Source organism: Mercurialis annua, linkage group LG2 (assembly GCF_937616625.2).
Source record: "Mercurialis annua linkage group LG2, ddMerAnnu1.2, whole genome shotgun sequence".
In the NCBI taxonomy this organism is placed as follows: Eukaryota; Viridiplantae; Streptophyta; class Magnoliopsida; order Malpighiales; family Euphorbiaceae; genus Mercurialis; species Mercurialis annua.
This window is the reverse complement of record NC_065571.1, coordinates 3,586,780-3,612,710: the sequence shown is the minus strand read 5'-3', so window position 1 is coordinate 3,612,710 and position 25,931 is coordinate 3,586,780. Positions and strand designations below refer to the sequence as shown.

At 33.8% G+C, this 25,931-nt stretch overlaps 3 protein-coding genes across 7 annotated transcripts; 2 read left to right on the top strand and 1 right to left on the bottom strand.

Annotated features, from left to right (window-relative positions):
• Nucleotides 1–14,711: 14,711 nt before the first annotated feature.
• On the bottom strand, nt 14,712–17,828 carry LOC130015076 (receptor-like protein kinase ANXUR2). Its single transcript, XM_056104576.1, has one exon. It carries the CDS (start codon nt 17,557–17,559, stop codon nt 14,989–14,991), a length of 2,571 nt encoding a protein of 856 aa, XP_055960551.1. The 5' UTR covers nt 17,560–17,828; the 3' UTR covers nt 14,712–14,988.
• LOC130015073 (dirigent protein 1-like) lies at nt 17,678–19,779 on the top strand. The gene is made up of 2 exons (XM_056104568.1): nt 17,678–17,859; nt 19,245–19,779. Exons 1-2 carry the CDS (start codon nt 17,678–17,680, stop codon nt 19,777–19,779), a joined length of 717 nt encoding a protein of 238 aa, XP_055960543.1.
• Nucleotides 19,780–20,488: 709 nt separating this feature from the next.
• LOC126669868 (uncharacterized) lies at nt 20,489–24,974 on the top strand. 5 transcript variants are annotated; one of them, XR_007638584.2, is made up of 14 exons: nt 20,489–20,605; nt 20,744–20,889; nt 20,993–21,041; nt 21,322–21,468; nt 21,858–21,982; nt 22,077–22,146; nt 22,327–22,417; nt 22,687–22,756; nt 22,894–22,989; nt 23,051–23,189; nt 23,274–23,360; nt 23,439–23,521; nt 23,619–23,927; nt 24,706–24,974. XR_007638584.2 is itself a non-coding variant. In XM_050363446.2 (13 exons), exons 1-13 carry the CDS (start codon nt 20,557–20,559, stop codon nt 23,766–23,768), a joined length of 1,299 nt encoding a protein of 432 aa, XP_050219403.1. In that variant the 5' UTR covers nt 20,489–20,556; the 3' UTR covers nt 23,769–24,659. The 5 variants fall into 5 exon arrangements, 4 of the variants coding, with proteins under 4 accessions (XP_050219403.1, XP_055960553.1, XP_050219402.1 ...); XM_050363446.2 differs by lacking the exon at nt 24,706–24,974 and having other exon boundaries at nt 23,442–23,521; nt 23,619–24,659; XM_056104578.1 differs by lacking the exon at nt 24,706–24,974 and having other exon boundaries at nt 23,439–23,504; nt 23,619–24,659.
• Nucleotides 24,975–25,931: the final 957 nt, after the last annotated feature.

The window sequence follows — 25,931 nt, the reverse complement described above, 5'->3', positions numbered from 1 at the left end:
ACCAATTAGAGTACAAAATAAGGTAAACTACTACAACTAGAATAACAAAATAAGATAAAATATTGCACTACTATACTAAATAAGTTAAACTATTGTTTTTAAAGTATTTTTTCCTTTCCTTTCAATCATAGCTTAGGTTCAATAGTCTAATTATCATGATATATGTGCATTATCATTCGTAAAAACTGTTAGCGCAGCAGAAAATAAAAAAGAAAAAAAAATCATACAATTTTTTTTACGCAGTTCGATCAATGCGATCTATTCCACGGACAGAGAGATAATTTATTCTATATGTTTGTTGTGAATTTACAATAGGGTCATCACATGTATTTGTAGTGAACCTTTCAGACACAATTTAAGTCCTAATCCATTAAAAAACTAGACTTCAAATTGTAAAAGGAAAACAATGCTAAATAAAGGATTAAGTATCCTATCTTTCTACTTTGTAGTTCAACATATATATTTATAAAATTAATGCGCTCGTATTATTTATCGTTTATTGTGTATTTCCATCATAAGTAGTACATACACTATATATTCATGAATTGACGTGTCCCCACATTGTAAATAGTTCAAATACTTGACATTTTGGATTTGAAATTTCATTTTTTACATCGAAAAATTTAAAATACCATTGTTTCACAATATCTGTATTCAAATATTCTGTTTTTTCGCGTTCGTGTTTGTGATACCTTGCCCCACTTGACTTGAAGTTCTAGCTCTGCTCCTGATAAGAAAAGTTTTTTATGGTTCTTGAAGAAAGAGAAAGAAAAGAGAAGCCAGTTTTCATCTTTTCTGATTTTCTTTAGTTCAAGTTCAAGTTCAATTTGATTTTATTATTTAATCTTGTAGTAAATTTAAGGCCTAATACCTTTAAAAAACTCTAATCTTATAACCTCTTTTCGATCTTAGCCTGACGTTGAAAACTTGTCAATTTTATCCTATTTCACATTTTATCGTTTCACTTATATCCTGAAATATTAAATTGATGTCTTTTTTATTTAAAAAAAAAATTGAAAACGTTCTCCATGTATAGCATATATTAATTGTACATGTTTAAAAGTTATTTAGTTTTAGTTTAAGAAATTAAATTAATTTTAAATTAATTATGGTTTTTAGCTAGTTTTTAAAAATAAAGGACTTATTTGTATTTTTTTCGAATGGAAATGAATTTAATTTTATCTTTAAACATGGTTAATTGAATGATGTCATCATTTAAGTAAAAAAATTGACAAAAATTTAAAAACATCGGGATACAATTAAAACGATAAAATGCGAAATAGGGTAAAATTGACAAATTTTCAACGTCAGGGTATGATCGAAAAGGGACTATAAGATCAGAATTTTTTAAGACATTAGGTCTAAATTTAAATACCATGTATCTTTTAAGTAAAGATTGCATGTTTTTCTTTAAGTTTCAGTATTGCATATTTTATTATATTGAATATTTTTATTTTTGAAGTTACTCAAAATCATGTAAGTGTTGCCTGGATTTAACATCTTTCAATATGCAATTTGTATTCTTTAGTTTAAGTTCAATTTATTTCTTGAGTTACTGATTAAGGTTTGTGCTCAGATTTTTCAAACAAGAATGACGTTGTAAATTACTTTTTAAGCCAGATATTCGGTAGTAGCTATACCCAGTCTAGTGAGTTCCTTGCACTCCTTCGGATCCCACCATAAATTAATTTGAACAAAGGATCAATTCACCCCTCAACTTGGCACGAAATATCAAATAAGTCATTTTCGCCGCTTTTGGTACAAACAGACCCAAAAGTTGCGTTTTTAGCTCAAAAAACCCCTCCCCCACTCTCACTCATGCAAGTGAGATGCACTCTCTGTAAAAATAATAGAAACACCCTCAATATTTTACTCATCTCTTAAATTAATTTTTAATAATTTTAATTTTCCAATTATCTTTTAATTTTAAAAAGTTAATAATTAATTTATTTTTTAATAAAAAAAGAAGGAATCTTTTTTTCCTTTTTTCCCTCCTTCTTCTTCCTCCCTTTTCTTCCCTTCTTCTCTCCTCCTCTTTCTTCCATTTTCCGACCACCATCCGCCGCCGCCAACTACCCCCCTCAGCTTCTTCCTCCTCAGGCGAGGAGCTGCTGCTCCTCGCCTGAGATCGTATTTCAGGCGAGGAGCTGTGCTCCTCGCCTGAATCGAGGAGCAGTAGCTCCTCGTTTCAACGAGGAGCTGCTGCTCCTCGTTGCTCCTCCAACGTGGAGGAGCAGCAGCTCCTCCACGTTGGAGGAGCAGATCTGCTCCTCGGGAGCAGATCTGCTGCTCCTCAGGCGAGGAGCAGCGGCTCCTCGCCTGAGGAGCGGTTTGCGGTGGAATGGGATTGGGGCGGCGGGTTTCGGGCGCGGTTTCCGGCGGGTTGTAGGGGTGGTTTCCGGCGGGTTAGATTTGAGTGTTTAATTAAAATAATTATGCTAATTAGATTTAGTTAAGATTTTAATTGTGTCTAATTAAAATTTTAGTTGTGATTAATTAAGATTAATTAATATAATTAGTAATCTCACTCTCTTTTTATAGAATGTTTGTGTCAGAGGGGCTGAATTGAGCTAAAAACGCAACTTTTGGGTTGATTTGTACCAAAAACGACGAAAATGACTCTTTTGATATTTCGTGCCAAGTTGAGGGGGTGAATTGATCCTTTGTTCAAATTAATTTTGTATATTCTATTCCTAATTGGTTTTGTATACAATTTGATTTAATTTGACCCTACTTGATCTCTTTAATTGTTTCTTCTTCTATATAATTTCATGTACTCTTTTTACGTGGACACAATATTAAATAGTTGCATTAAATATATTTCTAAATAATTTCAATTTATTCTCCTAATCAATTTGTTAATTAAATACTAGTATAAATGGAGGTTCAATTGTCAAAAATTTAGAACAGTACCCATTTTCTTTGTCAAAAATTTAAAACAGTACCCATTTTCTTTTCCCAAAGAATAAAATTTACTATTCTTCACTTCAAAAATTTAAGATGATGGAAAATATCTATCAAGTTAAAACTACCTCAAACAAAAAACAAGTTACAGAGCTAGAAAATTCTACTCAAGTTTGGTATGATCGATATTTTTTAATTTTTTTTGTTAATGTTATTACTTTATAGTAAATTGAATGAATAATAGAAAAATCTCTTAAAGTAATTTATTTATGTTTAAATTATTTTGTATCATTTATTTATGTTTAAATTGTTAAATATATATCATTTGTATAATTAGACAAACCGATTTTTCAATTTTCAAATTTCACACATTCAAATTTGATAGAAATTTTAAAATTATTTTTTATTTGAATAATTAAATAACAGTAAAGTAATAACATATTGAATGCAACTATTTAGTATTGTGTCCACGTAAAAGGAGTGCACGAAATTATATATGAGAGAAAATAATAAAAAAGATACAGTACATGGTCAAAATTGGAATCAAATTGTATATAAAATCAATTAAGAAAGAATATACAAAATTAATTAATTGCGAGGTCCAAAGGAGTGCAGAAAACTCATCAGGGAGTGGGTATAACTACTGTTCAGATATTCTGATGATCTTGTAAATGTTAATGACTGTTAGTTATGAACGCAACTTTCTCCTATATTCTTACACTTAATAGATTTATACTTTCTTTTCTTTCATTTAAAAATAATTGGATATCTGGTGTAGACCACAAGACATGGTTTGAATGGCGGAGGAACGATGGGGCGAGCTGCGGCGGACGCCCCACTTGTCAGGTGTAAGTCTTTGGAGGATTTTTTTTTTTTACCATAGCCGCCCCATCGTCTTTTTCTATAGATTTGTTTTGCAGGTTACAATTTTTAGCCATAGCTACTTTTAAGGAAGAAGAAGACGCTTTTTAAGTTAAAATTGGTTCTTGTTTTATAAAATTATCAAATCAATCCCTAAATTTTTCTAATTCTCTTTAATGTATAAAATTTAACATTGTGGATACAGAATTTTTTAACCTAAATTCTTTTTCAATTCTCCAACTTAACTTTCCAAATTTTTTTATTTAAACATTTCTAATTTTTTATCTTTCAAAATCAAATTAATATCTTTAATTAAAAATAATTTTTTTATTTTTTCTCTATTATAATTAAACCACTTCCAATTTGGAATATTTTTTTCTCTTTTTTATTTTATTGTTTTTGAAGAAAAAAAGAAAAGAAAAAAAAGCCTTAGTTGCAACTGAATGTGTAATAACATTCATAGCCACAGAGATAGAATTGTTAGCTAAAAATATTTATTTTAGTTATAAACATGTTTTTGATTTCTTAATCTATATTCTATGTTGTTCAGGACGAGACTATATTAATGAAATTTCTAGAACACATGAGGGAGTATCTGAAAAGTATGGCAAATCCGATTAGGTTTCTTCCTACAACAGATGTTCAGGTTAAGGGTAAACCTAAGGCAAAAGAAGACTTAAACTAGTTGGTACCCGTTTTTCGAGTGTATGAATAGAAGTTTAAACTTCTTTCTAAAAATGATTGAAGGTTAATTGTCAGGTTGGGAAGCTTTTAGAAGATTAATTGTCAACTAAGGTTGAGCAGATTACTTTAAAAGAGTTCTAAATGCAACTGTTGAGTAGTATTGCATTAATTATAAATGATTATGGGCGTTTTTTGAACTTTGTGAAAATCTACTAACATTGAATTCTGTTATTCTTTATGATATTTCAGATCAGATTATTGAATGATTCATTTGATAATTGTTAATTCTAGTTTACCTGCTTGGAAAACCCTTTTTTTTTCTTTTTCGTTTTTGACTCAATTTTTTAAAAACGTTAAACATATATCAATGAACAAAGGATACAAAAAAACTCTCTGAACTTGGTACGAAGTATCAAATAGGCCCAATGTTATGAAGCCGGATCAAAAACGTCCACACCTATGCAAACCAGGTCAGACACCCCCACCCACCCCACGCGCTCTCGCCCACTCTCACACTGTGTGTGAAGCACACTCTCTTGATAAAAAGTCCAAAATAGTCCTTATATTTTTTAAAATTTAAAAATTAATATCTAAAGTTAAAAAAAAGATTTTTTAAAGAAAATAATTTTTTTTAATTTTAATTTTTTTTATTTTTTTTTTAAATTTTCGGAGGAGGAGTAACTCCTCCTCTTCCGGCAGATCCTCAGGGAGGAGCACCTGATCCTCCGGCGAGAAGTAGATCTGCTCATCAACCAGTATCTTCCGCAAGAGGAGCACCGAAATAAAAAAATTAAAAAAAAAGTTATCGACACTTTTTGGTAGGGTATGATGGTTTTCAGTGAGTTTGTGGTGGTTAATGGTCGGAATGGAGTGGTTTTCGGTAAATGGAGGGGTTATTTGATCCGGTTTTGATATAGTTTAGGGGGTGGTTTATCCACTCTCTTTGGATTTTTTTAATCCATTTTTGCAACTGTTGGACCATTTTAACCCATTTTCATGACATTGGATGTATTTGATACTTTGTGCCAAGTTTGAGGAGTTTTTTAATCCTTCGTTCATATTTCAATTGTAGTCAAATATACATTTTTTTCTCATCTAAAACACGTGAGACCATTAACCGCCACAAACTTGAAATATATGCTAAAAATAAAGATTTTAAAAGGCTAAAATTGAAATACAAAATTAAAATATAGGATAAAATTAAAAAATTTGAAAGGTGAGACTATAAACGAAAAAATTAAAAGAAGTGGAATATTTTTGCTCGATTAAGCTTTTTTTAAAAATGTATTTTTTATACGATTAATACACCAATATATCAACCAAATATCAAGTGGTTAAATCAAGTCTTCTTCCTGAAAGTTGTTATAAATAAGGTTTGTATAACTCAAACACAAAAGGATGGGACTTTATGATAACCAGCGCGCCCGCTTTCTTCACCAACGACACATGCGAATTCTTCCATTTTACTGTTTTATAAGACCTTTAATAATTTAATGTTTTAAATAAATATTGCACTCCCAATTTCAAAGTTTTTCTAGAGATAAGTGGCAATGTCGGTTCGGCAATACCAAAAATGCTGGTAACATAAAATGGTAAATAGCTCGAATGCGCCTCATTTAGAGACTTATGCGAGAACTTGAAAATCGACCTAAAATTCACCTTAGTGGCACACCCACAAACAAATAGAATGGTGGAGGTCACGAACCGAACAATATGCAAAGGACTGAAGAAATGGTTGGATGAAGTAAAAGGAAATTACAGAGTTCTTTGCCAGGCCAGTGACACCATTCAAAAGCAGGAGTTGTTCAAAGAAAATAGGGGCAAAAGAGCTACACAATGTCATATGGGCGTACATGACAACACCAAAGAAGGGGACGGGTGAAACTCCCTTCAAGCTGATATACGGAATGGAAGTTGTTATATCAGTAGAGATAGGGATGCCAACAGTGAGAATAAAACACTACAACAAAGAAACAAACAAAGAGAGAAAATTCTTGTCCGTAAATCAGCTCGTAGAAGAAGGAATTAGGCGGGCGTAAGGGTAGAGGCTTACCGAAGCCAAGCAGCTACCACAATAAGAGGGTGTGATCCCGCGAGTTTCAGGTGGGAGACCTGGTCCTACGAGATGCGAAGATTAGAAAAGGAAACACGGGATTAAGCAAGCTAGATAGTAATTGGGAAGGATCATAGCGCATAAAGAAAGCAATGAGAAGAAGAGCATACCAATTAGAAACAAGAGAAGTGGAGGAAGTACTCATCTTCTGGAATGTAGAGAATCTAAAAATGTATTATGAATGAACTTACAATCATAAATAAAAGAAGAAGAAATGAAGTTCCGACCTCCAAATAGAAAGCACCAAGATATAAGCGACAAAAAGAATATAAAAATTATTTGAGAAACATGTTTCATAAGGCAATGACCAAATAATTCGAGAAACATGTCTTGCTAGGAAAACAGCCAAAAATAATTGAGAAATAATTCTCATAGAGCAACAGAATTGAGAAACAAAACAGAAACAACAACAACATCAACATATGATTAAGTGAAGAAAGAAAAACACAAGAGATGAAGCAAACCCAGGAAAATTATATCTACCATATCAAAATATGTTGCCAACAATAAGAATGATCAACAAAAATTTGTGAAAACAAATTAACTAGGAAAAATTCCAGTCAAAAGAAGGTACAAGCTACATTTATCTGCCATTGGGGGTGTTCAAAACGGAGATCAACCCTCTCTGCCACTAGCTCGCACTCTTGGGCAATGTATAGGTCTTGGTCATTACGAAACCCGTCGACAACCGTGAAGGAACCATTGCAAATAGAATCATACAAATCATTGTCCGAAAGGCGAGAATAGTGCGAGGGATGTTCCATCCTCCCAATAAAATCCTGAAGTACGAAGAACACCTAAGTCGTTGCGCCGACTACCGTAGGGCATGATAAAATAAGAACTAGCTTGAACAAAAATGCTAGGGATGTTGACAACAATATTACCAGCAGCCTTAAGAGAGGAGGCGGAAGAAACTTGTGCATCTCCATGAAGAGGACGGGAAACTAGAGCCACAGAAATAGTCATCGCTGCTGAAAAAACTGGATGAGCCAAGGGGGAAGGAGCATCCTCGGAAACTTTGGCAGAAGCGGACGAGGATGTCCCACCAGCGGAAGCAGATAATACCGAAGAAGAATGAGGCATATCCCTACAGTTGCTTTTCTTCTTTGCTGGCAAAGGCAAAGAATCATCGCTAGGACGTTTTTGAGATGCGGCAGGAACCACAACCCCCGTAGCAAAATAAGTAACAGTCGGCAAAGACTGACCGACACAGAGAAAAGAAAAGAGACATAAACAAAACAGATAATAGAGATCGTTAAACACACCAAAAAGTAAACCAGAAATAAGCATGTACCAGTTGAAGGAGCAATAACCTCCAACATAGGGGCAGAAGGAGTGGCCAAACACCAGATCTAGTCACTAATCAAGGTAGTGTACTGAATCAGCTTCTCACAATAAGTATAATCTATCTGATTCATGAGAGCTCGCTCGGACCAAGAAACATCTAAGGAGGCCTTCTGCTCAACATGAGAGCGCCACCGTCAAGGACCGAAAAACTCATTGGGATGAGAAATAAGAAAACATCTATTCTTCCACTTCTGTAGAAAAATTCGAGATGTCCTTAAACATCTTCAGGATGGACCTGAAACTTAAAGTAAAAAGGCATCAATCTTTATAGCCGTAAGGAGAGTTAAACCAATAATGCATCCGGGTCAGTGTCAATTGCTCGCCATGGAGAAAATAGAGAGACTTTAAACAAATGATTTGGTGAATGGCGTTCAGATGCAATTGAGAGAGAGTGATACCCCAGAGATTAAGAAATCGTAGCACCAAATGGTCCAAAGGAAAATGGAGGCCGACCAACATTTGCTCTTCAAAAACAAATGAATGAAGGGGAGGAAGAACAGCGTTAGGAAGAACATCGGCACCAGGAACAAACATGCCAAACTCATCAAGCGCGCCATACAAACTCCGAAAGGTGATAAGGTCTTCTTCATATAAGACACAGAGATACTTCTTCAGTGTAGCAATGTAATACCCCAAAATATTTAATTAGCTAATTGGACCACGTGTCCAGTTTTGATTCGCCAGAGTGGTGATATCAGAAGAATTTTTGAAAAGATAAAGTAAATAAGTTTCAAGTAGGTCGGTTTTGAGAAGTTAACTATGAGAAAATTAAGATTATATTTCAATTCTAAAGTTAGAATTGGAATTAAAAGGAAAAATGTCAAGAAAAGTCTAAAATGAAGTGCAGGGACCAAAGTGGTAATTTAGCCACTTTGTGTCGAAAATTGAAATATTGGATTTTGGCGGGAAAGTGTTAATATCGGGCTTTGTATTATTTATAGGATATAAATAATACGTATAAGTCGTAATAAAAGAATTTATCGATTTAGCTATGGACTAAATCGTATGATTGAAAAGTTTACAGGATAAATGATAGTAAGCAAAAAAAACAAGGACCAAAGTGGCACTTTAGCCGGATTATATATGAAATGAAAATATGAATTTGAGGATCAGGAAGCGTCCAGAGAGATTGAGAGATTACCGATCGATTTCCGTCGTTTCACCGCCGTTTCTCTGTTCGACATCCGATTCGAGTGATTCAAGCGGCGATTTCTTCAGAACCGAAAGCTCTATCACCTCCGGCCATCAAATTAAGGTAAGAGGTCGGGTTTTGGCATGAAAACGATGGTTTTGTGGGCTGTTTTCATGAGATTATGATTTTGGATTGAATTTGACGTTTTTGGGTTTATTATGGCGTTTTTGAAGAAACCGAGATATGGGTATCGAGCGTGGGTATGTTTAGCACGTCGGGATTGTGGCGGAACCCCGGAAAATCTGATTTCCGGGGCTGTGCACGTGGTACACGACCGTGTACCACGGGTGCACGAACGTGTACTGATGTACACGAACGTGCACCTAGCGAGGTACACGATCGTGTACTGAAGTACACGAACGTGTACTTCTCATGGTACACGAACGTGTACAGTAAGTACACGAACGTGTACCCCTGAGGTGCACGAACGTGTACTCGGTTGCACGATCGTGCACCCACCAAAACGCACACCCGTGCACCCCAACTCGCCCCCACGCGTATACAAACTATAATTGACCTAAGTGTTTGACGTTTAGAGTAATTGGACGTGAAAAGACGGGTTTCGGACTTTGAGAATCATTAATCTCGAGATTAGCTCGACGTTTTAGATAAATAATAATAATGGAAAACGTCAAGGACGTTAAGCGATTCTCAATTATGAGAAATTGTATTCGCTAAGTCGTTTATACGACTAGAGATATTGAATACGTAAATAAGTGTAAAACAAAACTAAATCCTAAAACTTAAAAGAATTATACGTATAAGAATGCGGAAATCACGTCTAACTATTAACGATTTACCAGACGTGTCAGCGAGTAGTGGAGTCAGTGGAAGCGGACTGACAAGAGTGTACTATCAGATCGATCATATCATTTCTTGGATTGCGGTCACTGTGAGTTGCATTTTACTTTCGTGTATTATCAATTGATACTATTTTGGTATTACTATCTATATGTTATTGATATGCATCGCACTATATATATTTGAATTACCGATATGTTATATGTTTGGAATAAGTTTTTACGTACAAGAACCTAGTATACGATCCAACGAAACTAGCTACCTATTGGGTGTCAATAGGCTGTGTGATCACCAGTAATGTGTCAGTCTAGCGTGTCTGACTATGAGGTACGATCTGATATGCATGGATGATATGATTATGAAAGTTAAAAATATGAATTGGATACGAGAGTGAACTCGGTTAAAATAACCTGAGCCCCACGAGAGTGAACTCGGTTAGAGTAACCTGAGCCCCGTATCTAGTGCCACTTTGGGATTAAGAGATATGTTCTAACTGACGTGGTTGAACGTGAACGCTCCCGGGTTAGACTATTGGAATCAGTATGATTTGAATATTAGTGAGTTACGTTATGTTTCAAGATTTTAGTTTCGAAAGGATCGAGTACTTGTTCATATGTATTTTTGTATTAATGTTGATTTAAAATGCGATGCTATATTTCTATAATAATACCGTTAGTAAATGCAAACTCACTCAGTATTTCCCCAAATACTGACCCCTCACCTTTGATGTCTTTCAGGTGCTTAGCTTGTGGACTTAGCTAGAGGCCAATTTTGGAGTGCAGAAGTCATCTGTATATTAGTTTATGACTTCTATTAATGCTGCAGTAGTGGTCCTGTGTCAACAGAATAGTAGCCTAGTCAGCAGTTCATTTTGATTGTATATATCAACTGCTGTATTTGTTTATATGCTTCTTAATAGGCTACGTGTTTTGTATATGATCCACGGCCCCAGATGCCGGTGTGATGTTTTGAGACACTAACTGATGTATATAGTACCGCGAGGCCAGTTCGTACAGGGTACGGTAACTAGAGCCCGCGAGGTTAACAGAACAGTTAGTGTAAATGTTTATATGTGTTATATATTTGCTTCTGTTGTGTTACGCTGTTTGTTTATATTATTTGCGAAAAAATAAATTGTGATTTTAGGCTTGCTACGGGTTCCGGAGCTACCACTCCCGTTCCCTAGCGCCGGTTGCGGCTCAATATTTTGGGTTGTGACAAGCAATGACAGTCTGATAACCATCAGTCATGAGAAATGAACAAGCAGCAAAAAAGAGAGGAAAAAGGAAATAAAGAAGAAAGATAAAGAGATAGACAAAAGGAATGTGAAAGATAACAAAAAAATTAGGCAACAATGGGTTTTAGAATTTTTTTTTTGAAATGGAAAGTGGAAATGAAACAACGCAGTAATCCAAAAAGGTGTTAAGCGTATTAAATAAAACATGACAGCCTATAAGAGACCACACGCAAAAAAAAGGACAAATCCACTATCGGGCCAAAAACTCAGTTAGCAAGCAATCCATTTCAGAAAAAGAAATAGATATAAATATCTAACTAAAATGGGTATCAAAAGGGGAGTTAATGATGGAACCGTATCGCTGAAGGAAGAGAAGGTCCACGCGCTGGCCTATAAATATAAAGCCCAAAGCCACTCTTGAGGGGTATATAATATCTCACACTTGTCAATACACTTTGAACATACCAATTATACCCTTTGCTAACTTTGTCATCAGATTGGACTCGGGGCCTAAGCTCAAGATCCATCTTCTTTCATAGGAAAGCCCTACGAACGGGATAAAGCTGACTTGCACGTTCTTGGATCTATCACTAGTCTCAGCTCATTAAACAAAATCATTGCATAATATAAATAATCAATTCTTGAAATAAATAATCAAATTGACATTAAAAATACAAAATGGAAGTATAATACATGATAGAGGAATTTGCACAAAATACTCCTTTTTTTAACTTATTTGTTCTAAATACCTCAATTTCAAAAATTTACTTTTTCACTCCATTTTTCTATTATTTTTAGTTGTACCTCAATTAGTAAAATAACTTATTTGTATTTTTACTCTCCTTCTTTTAAACACATGCATATTTCATTTTTCCTTTTTTTTCTCTCTCTTCTTTTTCTCTTTCCTCTCTCTTTTTTTTTTTCGTTTTTTTCTTTTTATCTCTCCTTTTCTCTCTCCTTTTTCTCTTTCTTCCTTCTCATTTTTCCTTTTTTTCTCTCTCTTCTTTTTCTCCCTTCTTTTTCTTCTTCTTTCCTCTGCACTTTTTTTTTCGTTTTCTTCGAATCTGTTTTTTCTATTTTTCACATTATACAAATGAACTCTAAGAAAAAAAAATGAATAAAAAAAGAGTTTAAAAGATAATATGATGGTGATAGATGAGAAAGTTCTTCTTCTCTTTTTCTTCTTAGTCTTCTTCTACTTTTTTTTCCATGTTGTTTTAAATTATTGTAGCACCGTTTTTTAGAATTTTTTTACAACTTTTTTTAAAAAAATCGTAATGTTCTTCATTAATGATATTTTGACCTGGTTTTCAAATGTTTTAAATTAATTTTAGAAATCGTTTGAAACTGTTTTCTCGAAACTGTTTTATACCGTTCGAAACCTTTGTAAACGGTTTGAAACTGTTTTATACTGTTTGAAAATGTTATTTTTTAAACTGTTTGAAATTAAGTGTTTTTAGAAACTGTTTTATACTGCTTGAGATCTTTGGAAACGGTTTGCAACTGTTTTATATTGTTTGAAACCTTTGTAAACGGTTTGAAGCTGTTTTTTTGAAACTGTTAGTTTTTTATGTAAACGGTTTGAAACTGTTTGATGCTATTTGAAATTGTTATTTTATAAACTATAGGAAAGTATTTTTTAGAATCTGTTTTAGACAGTTTGAGACCTTTGTAAACGGTTTGAAACTGTTTTATATTGTTTGAAACTATTATTTTTTAGACTATTTGAAAGTATTTTTAGAAACTGTTTTAGACTGTTTGAGATCTTTGTAAACGGTTTGAAACTGTTTTATACTAATCGAAACATTTGTAAACGATTTGAAACTGTTTTTTTGAAACTGTTATTTTTTTTAGACTGTTTGAAAGCGTTTTTTAGAAATTGTATTAAACTGTTTGAAACCTTTATAAACGGTTTGAAACTGCAATTGAAATTGTATTTGAAACTGTTTGAAACCGTTTTTAATAGATTTTTAATGAGAACAAATAAATTAATAATTTACAGTTTTCTTTGTTTTTGGAGAAAGTTATGATCGTTAGATTTGAATTCGAAGTGAAATTTGAAACTATTTGATTACGTACGAATTAAAAATTCAAGCGGATCGAAATTAAATTTGAAAGTCACAATAAATTTTTAAAAAGTAATGATAGAATTAGAGAAATTAATTTGTTAAATTGTTATGAATTGAAGATTTTAAATTTAATTATTGATTTGTTGTTGTTTTTTTCTCTTTAAATGAGCTGAAGAAGAGAAGAAGAAAAAAAAGAAGAAGAAACTATGAATAAAACATGTTAGGTATAAGTGGAGTATAAATAATAAAGCGGCAGGGTAAAAAAATAAGTGGCTGACACGCTTGAGGTATGTAAATCAAGTTAAAATTATAGGGTTACCAAATGCTAATATTTCCCTAATTTAGGTAATTAGCTAATTCTCTCTACATGATAACTGGTGGATCCGGAGATGCAATCAAATTCAATATGAACAGATCTATTTGTTAGGCTTGTGATTACGGGATCTCATGTATAATATAAATGGGAGAACTGGTAAGAGGGTGAACTTTGGGTTTTGGGCCCCCGAATTCACTCTGATGCTAAAATCGGTGGGATGTTGGTTTTATAATAACAAACGCATGTTCAATAAAGGAGTGAAATTGTTATTCTTTTATAAGCTTTCCCATGTGGTCTCTTTCTTTTCAGTGACATGAGATTTTTGAAATTTTGTATCTATTAATAACTCATTATAATATTATAATATGAACAAAATTAACAAAAACAAACTCTAGCAAGCTGAATCAAAAGTTAAATTTAAATTAAAAAACTCAATAAATTGAAGAGGAGAGAGCAATAATTACCTTAATTAGACAAAAAGATAATGCTACAAGAAGTGAAATTGAGTGATTTGAAGATTTAAAAATTGATATCACAAGAAAAAAATTCAGAGCTCCGAATCAAAGTTTTGTGCAGAAGATCCATGGAGGACAAGGCACCTTGAGTTTTGATCGGTAATGGGAATTGGCCTTTTATAAATTCAGTTGCCGATCTGTTTGATTCAAAAATTTCTAAAATAATTTTTTTAATATTTCGTCAAGTTGAGGGGTGAATTGTACCTTTATTCAAAAATTAATTAAGGTCAAGTTTGTCTTGATGTCAATATTACAATATTAGATTTGACAGTTTGTCTCGTTTTATCCTTTAATATTCAGATTGCCCAATAAAATTGATGCGGTTGTGTATGCGGAGTTGAACTTTCCGGAGAAAATGGAGCACAAACTGATATAATGGCATTTTTATAATTTTTTTAAAGTTGAAGATGTGCGATTTAGACGACTAAACGGGCCAAACACATCAGCTTTGCTCATGTCACTCGCTTTTCGGCCAAATTATCGTTTGGGCCTCTAAAATTGCCATTTTCGATTATGACAGTTTATTTAGATTTTTCGTATTTTATTTCCTTTTATATCCGGATTAGTTTCATTTGTTTTACTATTTAAACATCATTATGAGTTTTTGAGACAGTTTTTGTGAATTTTCAAAATATCGGTATTCAATTGAATCAACTCTATTTGATGCCTAAATTGTTGTAACTAATAATCACATATCCATTGTAAAATAAAATTAAGGCAAATCAAGAAGATTACAAGCCACAAGAAGCTTAAATAACAAGAGAGGAACATTTAAAACAGAGAAGTTACATAAAAAGATTTGCAAGTTCATCAAAGAGCCTAACTATTATTAGTTCATAGCTTCAAGAAAGGAAGAAGAAACTGTAAAAGGTGATGATTACAAAAGAAAATAAAAAAAAAAGTAAATAATATGACAACAGAAAATAACAGAAAATTAAATTGCTCCAATTCATCTTCCTCTTGGATTGACTATCTGTGAAAAAATTTCAGTGTTGTTGAACTCATCCGTATCCTCACTGTGTGAACTCTCCTCTTCAATGCTATGCATTTGTTTGGTTATTCCATAAGTATCAATGCCTTTCTTTTCTGAGACCAGTTTAGCTCCAGCAGGATTATCTTGCAATTGAAGAGCAAATTCAAGATTCCATAGTATATCTCCCATTGAAGGACGATTGATTCCATGATCAGACAGGCATTTTTCGGCGGTTTCCGCAAATTTCTTGAGACATTCTGGTTGAATTTCAGACTTAATATGGGGGTCAATCATATCTTCAATGATACCCTTTTTTTGACAATGTAATGCCCAATCTGCAAGACTAACTTGTTCTTTAGCCAGATTAGGGTTTAATGCTGGCCTAGCACATAATGCCTCAAATAAAACAACCCCAAATGAGTAAACATCAGATTTTTCTGTGAGTTGTTGTCTTTTGAAGTACTCAGGATCTAAATATCCAAAGCTACCCTTTACCACTGTGCTGACATGGCTCTGGCTGTTGAGATTGGGACCGGTTTTCGATAATCCGAAATCGGAGACTTTCGCTACCCATTTCTCATCCAACAGAATGTTTGTTGTCTTCACATCTCTGTGAATGATTGTGTATTTGGCACCTGTGTGAAGATAATGAAGTCCTCTAGCAGCTCCTATGCAAATTTCTAACCTTTGCTTCCATGACAAGGAACAGGTAGGTTTATTTCCTCTGTAAATGTGTTCTCTCATGGTTCCATTTGCCATGTAATCATAAACAAGAGCCATCTCACCATCTTCTTCACAAAATCCAATCAATGACACTAAATGTTTGTGTCTCAGCTTAGACAGCATCTCAATCTCTGTATTGAACTCATTAACTCCTTGTTCTGAAGATGGGTTTGATCTTTTGATTGCAACTTTTGTTCCATGGTCAATAATCCCTTTATAAACTTTTCCAAATCCTCCAACTCCAATCACATTATTCTCATCGAAATTCTTCGTAGCGTGTTTGATTTCGGGGAGCGAAAAATGGCGACATAGACCTTGTGCAACAGATGATAGGTGACTACTAGCAGTGCTTTTGCCTGAAATTGTTGATTTGCTTCCTGAAGTGTGGGATTGACCGTAAAGCGGCAGCCAATTATGACTCCCGGACTGACTTCCGGTAAGACCACGCTTCTTTCTCAGAACGAAAATCGATATAATAGCCGCTACGGCTAATCCAGCTGCCCCACCAGCAATAGCACCGATAATCGGACCGCCATTCGAGCTTTTCGGTTTAAATTTCTTCTTTTCTTCAGCAACTTGCAACATTGCAGAAGGCACAGGATTAGGCCCTGCCATATTCCCATTAGGATCACTAAGCTTAAAAACCTCCAACCCATTCAAAATTGCATCATAATATTCAGGCTTCAATTCAACACTAGGATGCAATGCAACCCACAACTCATCATCCCCAGCTTGATCACCAACATACATAGCATAATCCTTAAACACAGGGACACCCTTAGATCCTCCCCAACCAATCACATCAGCACCCTCTTGAGCCGTTTGATTATTAATATAAATATTAAAAGCTCTCTGATTAGCCCTTGTCAATTCATATTCACAAAAATGGAACCTCACAAGATAAGTAAAATTAGCATCAACATCAAATAACCAAGTAAGATTAAAATTCACATTCACCTTCGAATCCGTCCCCATCGATCTCGAAGTACTGTAAACATCATACGGTGCAATAGATTTAGGCACATCTGTCGTAGGATACTGAATTTTAATGTTAGCTTGATTGGTAATACCCACACCAGCACCAAATATATACGGTGTATCATCGTACCATATTCTTGTAAGACCCGAATCATTAGTTGAAGGAATAAACTGCCCACCAACGTTCAACCTGAACATAGTTTGCATGGAAGATGCAGTCAGATCAACCGTCTGATCACTAAACCCGACCATCCCTGCGGATTGGTAAATATCCGGCATCGGAATAACTTCAATTCCGTTAACAAAAGCATACGTATCAGAATTTCCCTTTGTGGGCGTGAATGTAATAGCAAGATTGCCTGTATTAACCGGTGATAAAGAATATTCTCTAATAATATACGCCATTGTTAAAGCTTTGGCCGTAATGGAAGCGCTGAAGTTTTTAAGAAGCTGTAATTTATTCGCAGTAACGTCAAAAAATGCGTTATTAGGATCAAGAGAGCTATACGTTGCCGGATAAAAATGTAACCTGACCCAAATCCGGCTAGTTGACGGAACGGGAAACGTATACGTAAATTCATTCGTGAATAATCTTCCGGTCATGTACGGTACCGTAGACGGCAACGACGGGTCTTGAGTATCAGCGGCGGCTACAATTGAATTCCCAGGAGCTTTAACATGTTTTGTGTCGGCCACCCATGTTCTGCCGTCGCCGTCGGTGCCGTCGCTCGGCGCGCCACAGGCGAGGACGTAAGAATCCGGGTCTTTGCATGAAACTAGGGTTGTTTTATAACTAATAGTAAAGAACGAAATAAAAGAAAATAAAACAAGAACATTACGGTTCATTTCTATTAGGAAACAATGCTGAAAAGTGCAGGAAAACGGAGGGCTTTGTGAGGATCAGAAAAAAGTTTTCCTGCACTGGGATCAGATGAGAAAACGGGTAGCTTGAGGAGCAAGAAACATGAATTTGTTTGACATTGGAGAGGAAGAGGAAGCAGAGAGAAAAGAGGATGGAGAAGAAAATTCTCTGTCCAAAATTTTCTCTGTCTTGTTTTTTTGTTTGGATATGCTTTGTGTTTGTTTTGGGGGTGAAGTGGATGTTAGGAGAAGAGTGGTGATTAGAGAGAAACGGAAGGGAAAATGGTAAGAATTGGGTCTTTTTTGCATTAACTGTTCCTTAAAACATGCATATTTATTAGGGAGTTTCTTTTTTTATTTTAAGAATCAGGATGTTTCTTTTGAGGCTTAATTACAAAATAATCTCAAAATTTCAAATCTCTTTCTATTTTAGCACTAACTTTTACATTAATAAAATTAATATTGGATTTTAATTATATTTTTAAGAACAAGTATACCGGACAAAAAATTTAACGAAAGATTAGAGGTACACATTCGGTCGGTTCGGTCACCGACAATTCTCAAAATAAATTTACCTCTAAATCCTTCAACTTGGTTGACTAACGCCAAAAATAGACAGAGGGACTAAATTATTGATAAAATCAAGAATAGAAGATCAAATCGTTTGATTTTTTAGTAAGAGGGACCAAAGGATGATCTGACAAACAGGGGCTTTAAAATAATTTACTAAAAAGTTTACTCCATAATTAACAAAGTGCAAGTTTTCATTTCTTGTGAGGAAGAAACACTGTCTAAACATTCATGCATATAAATTACGAATTTCATTATGGTTCCAAATATATGGCGTTTTCATCAATGAAACATTTATAGTTTAAGTGATAATTTGCCTTCTCAATTTATAAATAGTGAATAATTAGCATATAACTTAATTTTATAAAAAAAAATAGTCGTAAAATTAGTGGTTGTGATCAATTAACTTCATTTTTGCAATTTATTTTCTCAATTTAATTAGTAATTTATCCCTTAATTTGTAAGCTAACTTGTAAAAATGGGATTAATTAACCATAATTGCCAATTTTAAAGCTTATAAAATTAATTTATATGTTAATTGTCTATTACTCACAAGTTGACAGAGCACATTAGTACTTAAGTCAAAACATTTATTATTGTCAAAAGTTACAAATGACCTTCAACTTTTATTCAAAGATTATTTATATCTCTAAACTTTAGTTCCACGTAACTCAATCCTTGTAACTCAATCCTTATACCTACAAAATCGTGCAAAATCAACTCTTTCTCTAAACATATAGTAGTACTATATACAAACATAATTTAAAGGGTTGACCTGTATCGATTTTATAATTTTTAGGAACGAGTTTCACTAAGTATGACATAGTTTTTTTTAAAATTTAAATTGTATGTATCTAAGTAAAATAGAAAATAATTTTTACTTATGAGACAAAAAATAAGCTTAGTTTTCCTAACCATTTTGTAATTAAAAAATTAAAAATATGCTGATCTTGTTGTCATTTGTTCCTCCATGAACAATGGCGTTTTCTTCACAATGCATATTCTCATCATCCATCAAATTATTATAACAAACCCTTAAAACCCCACAAATCAATTGATTTCCTTCTAACAACTGAAAACTAATTTCAACCCATAAATAGCAAAATGTCCAACAATTTTCTCCTCTTCATCTTCACCTTATTTATTATCTACTTAGCCTACACCATCCCTAAACAACAATACCGTAAACAAACTAATCTTATAGTCTACGTGCATGACTATTTTACCGGCCACGACACGTCAGCAATCACGGTGGCCGGAAAAGATGGGCCCACCAATTTCAACATCTTAAAATTTGGAACACTTGCAGTTGTTGATGATCTAATTACAGATGGGCCCACAATTGAGTCCAATGCTATTGGTAGGGCCCAAGGGACCTATATGAACTCTCAACTTGATGGGAAAGGTTTGTATATGATTTTTTCACTGATTTTTAGTGGTGGAGGGTATAAAGGTAGCACTTTGGAAATTCAAGGATCTGATATTTTTTCAATGGAGACAAGGGAATTTGGAGTTGTTTCTGGTACTGGTTATTTTAGATTTGTTAAGGGTTATGGTGTTATGCAAACTCAATTCATGGATATGCCTAATTTGAGAGCTATTATCAAACTTAATATAACTGTAAAACATTATTAAGTTATAAAATTATTTGTTTAATACCTTTGTCATAGTATCTTTCAAGCATTACTATCGATCTCCTATTATCAGACTTCCAAACGAGTTACACGAACTTATAATCCTGGTATCTTTTAACTTCTAGGAGTTGGCCTCATAATTTTTAATATAATGATCAATTAGTTCAAATTTTAATCCATCAACCTCTAACTTTTTTATCAATTAATTAAAATTGGGATATTTGAATTATAATTCACAAATTTTAAAAAGTAATGGATGATAAAGTTAATTTTGGAGTTAATTGACCATTAGCTAAAAGTTTAGGTTCGGTCGGTTCAATTTTAGTATAAACAGATTTTGGTTTCGGTTATCAGTTCAGTTTGAAATCTTGATCATTCAAATTAATTGTACCAACTAAATAAACCAAAAATTAATTTTAACCGACCGAATTACTCATAATTTGGTCGGCCGTTTTTGAGATTTTTTTTCTTTTTTATTTAGTCGATTCGGTTTCAGTTATAATGATATATTCGGTGGTTTAGTTTAACTATCCGGTCTATCAGTTAATTTGGTGTGGATATCATCGGTTGAATTTTGATCGAACCGACCGGATGCTCACCCCGAGCTACGGTCACTTCTCTTTCTTTCTAATGGACCTTCTAAATAAGAGCCCAATAGGCCCAAAGACTGTAATGATCTTCATTCTTCTCACGAACCGCCAAAATCTGTTAAAATGCTCGCTTTCTTTCTATAAGGAAACGATAATTATTACCTCTGCCCCTCGTCGTAGGGATAGGCATGGCACTGAGCTTCTCCATTAATGCTGCAATTTTACCTCAACATCACGGTAATTACTACAGTAATTTCCTTGCTTCATCTAGTTCTTATTCTCTTTTCTGTTTCTACTAATTTTCTACTAATATTTTAACCGTATTTTAATTTTAATTCTAATTTAAACTGTACTATGTGTGTTTTTTTTTTTCAGGAAAAGTGAGTGATAGGAACAGCAGATGTCTCAATAATGTCAAAAATCTTCTACAGAAGATAAAGGTTTCTTCAACGGTATCATCTCCTCAAGAATCACTTCAAAACGGCAATTGGGTCAAACTTATTTGTGGTGCAAGCTTTGAGGTATTGAGAATCTAAAACCCTAGCTACACTCTTTCTAATTTATGCATAATTACGAAATACAGACTTTGATATCTCGACAATCAAGCGTTTTATCTATTTATAGGATGCTGTTGATATCAGGAATCTTTCTCTGGTTTATACTTTGGCTGGAGGTTAGTAATCATAATTGATTTAAGTTTGTATTTGTTTGAATTGTTGATCTCCCATGTGTTTTAACTAAGAATGTTTATCTCATACAATGGTTGTGCCATATCATCCAATGAGCATTTGCGATAGGGAATCTTTTAATTATTAATTATTAATTATTATTTTTATCATTGAATTTCCCACATGGCTAACGCGTCATTGGCTTGTTGCACGAATGACATGGCGCAACGGATGCGTCGAATAGTTTTCCTTTAACTAAGGGTTTAGTGGTGTATGATTTTGCAGTTGATTGCATTGATTGTGCTGCTGATGAATCCATAATCAGCGCTGTGAATGAAGGAATAGAAGCTGCTAGAGATATTATGGATATTCGTAGGCCTTGGATTATGATTAGTGTTAATGATGATGAAGATCTTCATTTTCGCAAAGCAGGTGAATTTTCGCATTCATTTAAAGTCCTTTGTTTTTTTTAATGAGTTCATTTTTTATATTCTTCTACATGTATTTTGAGTTATAATGGATGGTAAAGAATTTCAAGTTATCAGATGTGTAAATGTCAGAACCATTTGGCCCTATCAATTCGCTCATAATATCCAAAATTTTGTGTTGAATTCCATGATGTAAAAGTCTAGATTCTCGATGGGCCAGAATGATAATATTGCATTCAAATTCCTTTGCCAAGGTATGGCCAATCATAATTATCAAAGGGCAGCAAGCTTTATCAGCTGACAAACTATACTCTAGTCCTCCATCTCTAGAGGAGGTCATAGCTATGATCTGTATAAATCTAGTTGATATAACTTTAGTTTAATTCTTATCAGAATTTGATCCAGAGGATTGTCCATCGGACTGTTCAAGGCCCTGTGAGAATGTTTGTCCTGCGGATGCAATATCGTTAGAGGAAGTAAAATCAACAGCAAAATTTCCCTATGGTACCAATATGAAGGTCTTTATATGATTTACTTTAAGTTTTATGATTAATTACTTATATCATTTCCATTGATCCAAACTTATATAATGTTATCGGCATTGATAAGCAGAGTGGAGTCATAACTGAACGATGTTATGGTTGTGGCCGCTGCTTTCCTGTATGCCCCTATGATAAAATAAGTGAGTAGTCTGTTTCACCATTTGTAACCTTATTCAATATTTTGGCTTTCTGTTTTTCCTAGATACGTTGGTACTTGCCACAGGTCCTCAAGCATCCTATATAGGATTTTGTCTATTCAGTTTAAACTATTATAATTATGATCATTTCAATTTAAAACCAACTTGTTCACAATGGTCTAGGAGCGGTCACATACGTAAGAGATGCTGCTGCTACTGCTGAACTTCTGAAGAGAAATGATGTTGATGCAATAGAGATACATACAAGTGGAAGGTACTAGTCTACAACTGATAAAATGCATACATAGATGTGCTGCAATGGATACTTCGAGCTTCTTCACATGAAGATGTCAATTATATTTACCTTTCTTTTCAATTTACTTTCATGTAACCTGTAGGTTGCAACATTCCTCTTAGATACTTTTGGTTATTGTTACAGCTTTAAGATTTTACACAATTTTTCTTTTTTGATATTAAATTAATCTCTTTCTACAAACGAGTTTCACATTGCTTAAAAAAACTGCATGTTCGTCATTTCTGTAGGCAGATGGCTCCCTTCAAGGAGCTTTGGGATGGTTTGGGAACCTCACTGAGATACCTGAAACTAGTGGCAGTGAGTACAGGACCAGGCATTTGCTACTAAATGTTAAAGCCTAGTGTGATGACATGTATATCAGTCACCAAGTACTAGGCCAGCTGCATTTTCCGTTGAGTTTTTGAGTGATTAGAATTACCTTATATTGGCTACAGGTTAGCTTACCTTATTCTGGGGACTCAACTGTTTCTTCTATGAACACTATGTACTTGATCATGAGACATCAGCTGAATTGTCTCAATCTATGGCAGGTTCCATCTTGTCACTTCCAATCTGTTGAATCTTTTTTCAAAATTCACCATCCGAAATTAGTTTTATTCTCTAATAATGCATGTTGCCTGTGAATCAAAGTTGGATGGTCGCCCCATGAGTGGAGATATTGGTCGGGGTGCAACAAGGGAATCGATTGCATTTGCTGTTCGTTTGGCTGCTGCCAAAGACAGGCCTCGTGGTCTTTTTTTAAACTCATAGTTATCTTGAGCTGTTAGTTTGGCTGACAATATGTATAAAGCCTACGTTTATGCTGCGATGGTAGGTTACTTTCAATTGGCAGGCGGTACAAATGCTCACACGGTGGATGGATTAAGAAAACAGGGGATTTTCCAAACAGTATCAATTACCGGTAACTTCATTACTTGTTCCTTGTGTCCTTTTTGTGGTGTAGTCCTATTTTTGATATTTTCTCTGCCATATAAATCAGAAGATAACAAATCAGCAGCATCGCCATATAATTCACGGCATGCTTTAATTGGCGGGATAGCTTATGGTGGGTATGCACGCAAGGTCTGTATTTTTCTTCTCCCAGTGCTAGTGCAGATTCTTCAACTACTATACTTGTCGGATTTTGATGACTAAGATATTAATGATTCTGTAACTGCAGATTGTTGGAAGGGTCTTGAGATCCATGCAATGTAAGGACGAGGTTCCTCGTATTGAGGATCATCCCGTGCATCTCTTAGAGGCAGTAAAAGAGGCCCTTAATTTGGTTGGAACAGTTAAATGTTATGATTTCTTCTCCAAGGAAAGCTGATACAGTTTGGTTCCTGTCTGAATCCTCAAATTTTTCTCCAAAAGCTATCAATTCATGTGGTTTTAAAGGCCCTTTCTGTGTTGCTAAGGGAGATAGAATAGGCTGGATTGAAGGGGAAGTCTACGTATACATAATTGCAAAGGACAAAAGAATTTTCAGGTAGACACTTAAACACTGAGCTATTTATTGTATTTCACACTTTGAAATACCGTTTCATATAGTATTTAAAAGAATATTTTCAATAATAGCTGTTAGAATTATAGGAAATATAGCACATGAGAATAAAATTGTGCAGATTGGCAGACCTCCATGAATCTTTAGTAACATGGTTGAAAATTCTGAACTGTGATTAATTTGAGCTACATAATGATTCTTGATTCTTGACAAAATTCACACTTCCTCCGTCTCAAATTGATAGACAATACTAATTTCCACTATTCTTATCTCAAATTATGGACCCTCATTTGTTACTTGAATGATTAATTGTCATTTTTATTCTCATTAACTGTATTAGAATTCATTAAAGAAACAAAAGATTCTAAAAGAAAAAAGTTACTATTACATCAAAAACGGACAAGTGTGTTTTTTTATATATAATTAAATGAAACCATTTTGTCTAGATAAATTGATTTTTATTAATAATTATATGAGACGGAGTAATTTGCAAGGATTTGAACTAAAAATTTGGTGGTTGCCTGTTGGATGACAACCTAATGTGATTTGTACCGGGTCCTCTTCCTTCTGAAAATATTAATTTCTAAAGGCAGATTGGACATTTTTTTTGTTTCTTTAAACACATAGTCAGATTGGACTTCATGTATTGTAAATGGAGCACCACTCTTTATTTATGTATTTCACCTGTTTAATTTATATCTTTCATTTATTTATTAATTTTAATTGTTTAATATTTAACTTTCCATTTTATGACTTCCTGCAGAATCGTGATACTATGATGTATTATAAACTAGTTTGGTCAAAAATCATGAATTGCTGTGTAGCTCAAAATCCATTTAAAACTTGTAATTATGATTAATTATAGTTATGATCATAAATGTCACAGCCATAACTATAGAACTTAAAAAAGTCTTAATGCCATTTATTAGGTGGGTCACACTTATGGGTGTAAGTTTTAGAGTGGTTAGGTAAACTCAGTTTATCTATAAGTTGCAATTCTTTGAAAAATAAATTTGCTTCTTAAAATAGTAAGTTACTTTCTTCTGATTGATAAATTAATTTTCTTTAATCGTGAATTTTCTTTAATCATATAGATATTTGAGTGTCTATAATTTGAGACAAAAAAACTTTAAATACGTACCTTTTAATTTAGAAGGGGGAGAGAGTTTATTTTTGCAAGAAATGGAGCCATAATATGATATTTTAAACTAAATTCCCAATTGCTCATATAATATGCAAGATTTGTTTTACCTCCAATTTCTTTGAAAGTCGCACTCTTCACCCTGATGAGTGCTGAGTATTATAAATCTCCAATTCTAATATCTAAGCCATAGTCAACTTTTGGAAAGCTTTTGTGTCATTTTTTCTAATCTATTTGCATGGGAATCGAAAGCCAAGTTGAGATTGACCTAAATATAGAATTACAGCTTTAGTGTAAGTTTTGTGCCAAGTCAAAATTCCACCATTCTATAAATCTATGTTCAAACTAAACTATTTTATGCTTTGATTTAAGGTTAACTTGTATATATATTGTTTAGTCAATGTACATATGTTTAGCGTATTAAGTTGGATAAAACTTCTGATCAGCGAAGACTTCAAGTTATTGCATTAGTTTAGCTAGACCCAATACTTAAAAAGTTAAAATGATGGTTTTGTCATGTCTCTCGGATAATGACAATAGTTTACTCTACATGAGATTAATTCTAGGTTTACTAAATATGGGGGGGTAATTTACAATAACTGTCCCTAAACTTTTGTCTATCTGGATCGTGCATAAACTTTAATTCATACCCTTCTTGTTCCTAAACTTGTAGTTAACAATTGGATTGTTCCTTCTGCTATTCCTGCATTGTTTTCTTCAATTTTAATGGACGCTTTAAATTGTCACATGGCATGATGTGGTAAAAATTAACATTTAGACGTCTATGTAGGACTCCAATTCAAACGCCATGTCATTGAAATTAACGAAAAATGGTGCAAAATTAGCGA

Bases quoted from the DNA above. Each gene is read 5' to 3' on its own strand.
- LOC126669868 (XM_050363445.2), top strand. From the start codon at position 20,557: ATGGCACTGAGCTTCTCCATTAATGCTGCAATTTTACCTCAACATCAC. The intron at 23,190-23,273 runs GTCTTTTTTTAA...CTGCGATGGTAG, and splicing joins TGCCAAAGACAGGCCTCGTG to GTTACTTTCAATTGGCAGGC. The intron at 23,361-23,438 runs GTAACTTCATTA...CATATAAATCAG, and splicing joins CCAAACAGTATCAATTACCG to AAGATAACAAATCAGCAGCA.
- LOC130015073 (XM_056104568.1), top strand. From the start codon at position 17,678: ATGAATTTGTTTGACATTGGAGAGGAAGAGGAAGCAGAGAGAAAAGAG. The intron at 17,860-19,244 runs GTAAGAATTGGG...ACCCATAAATAG, and splicing joins GAGAAACGGAAGGGAAAATG to CAAAATGTCCAACAATTTTC.
- LOC130015076 (XM_056104576.1), bottom strand. From the start codon at position 17,559: ATGAACCGTAATGTTCTTGTTTTATTTTCTTTTATTTCGTTCTTTACT.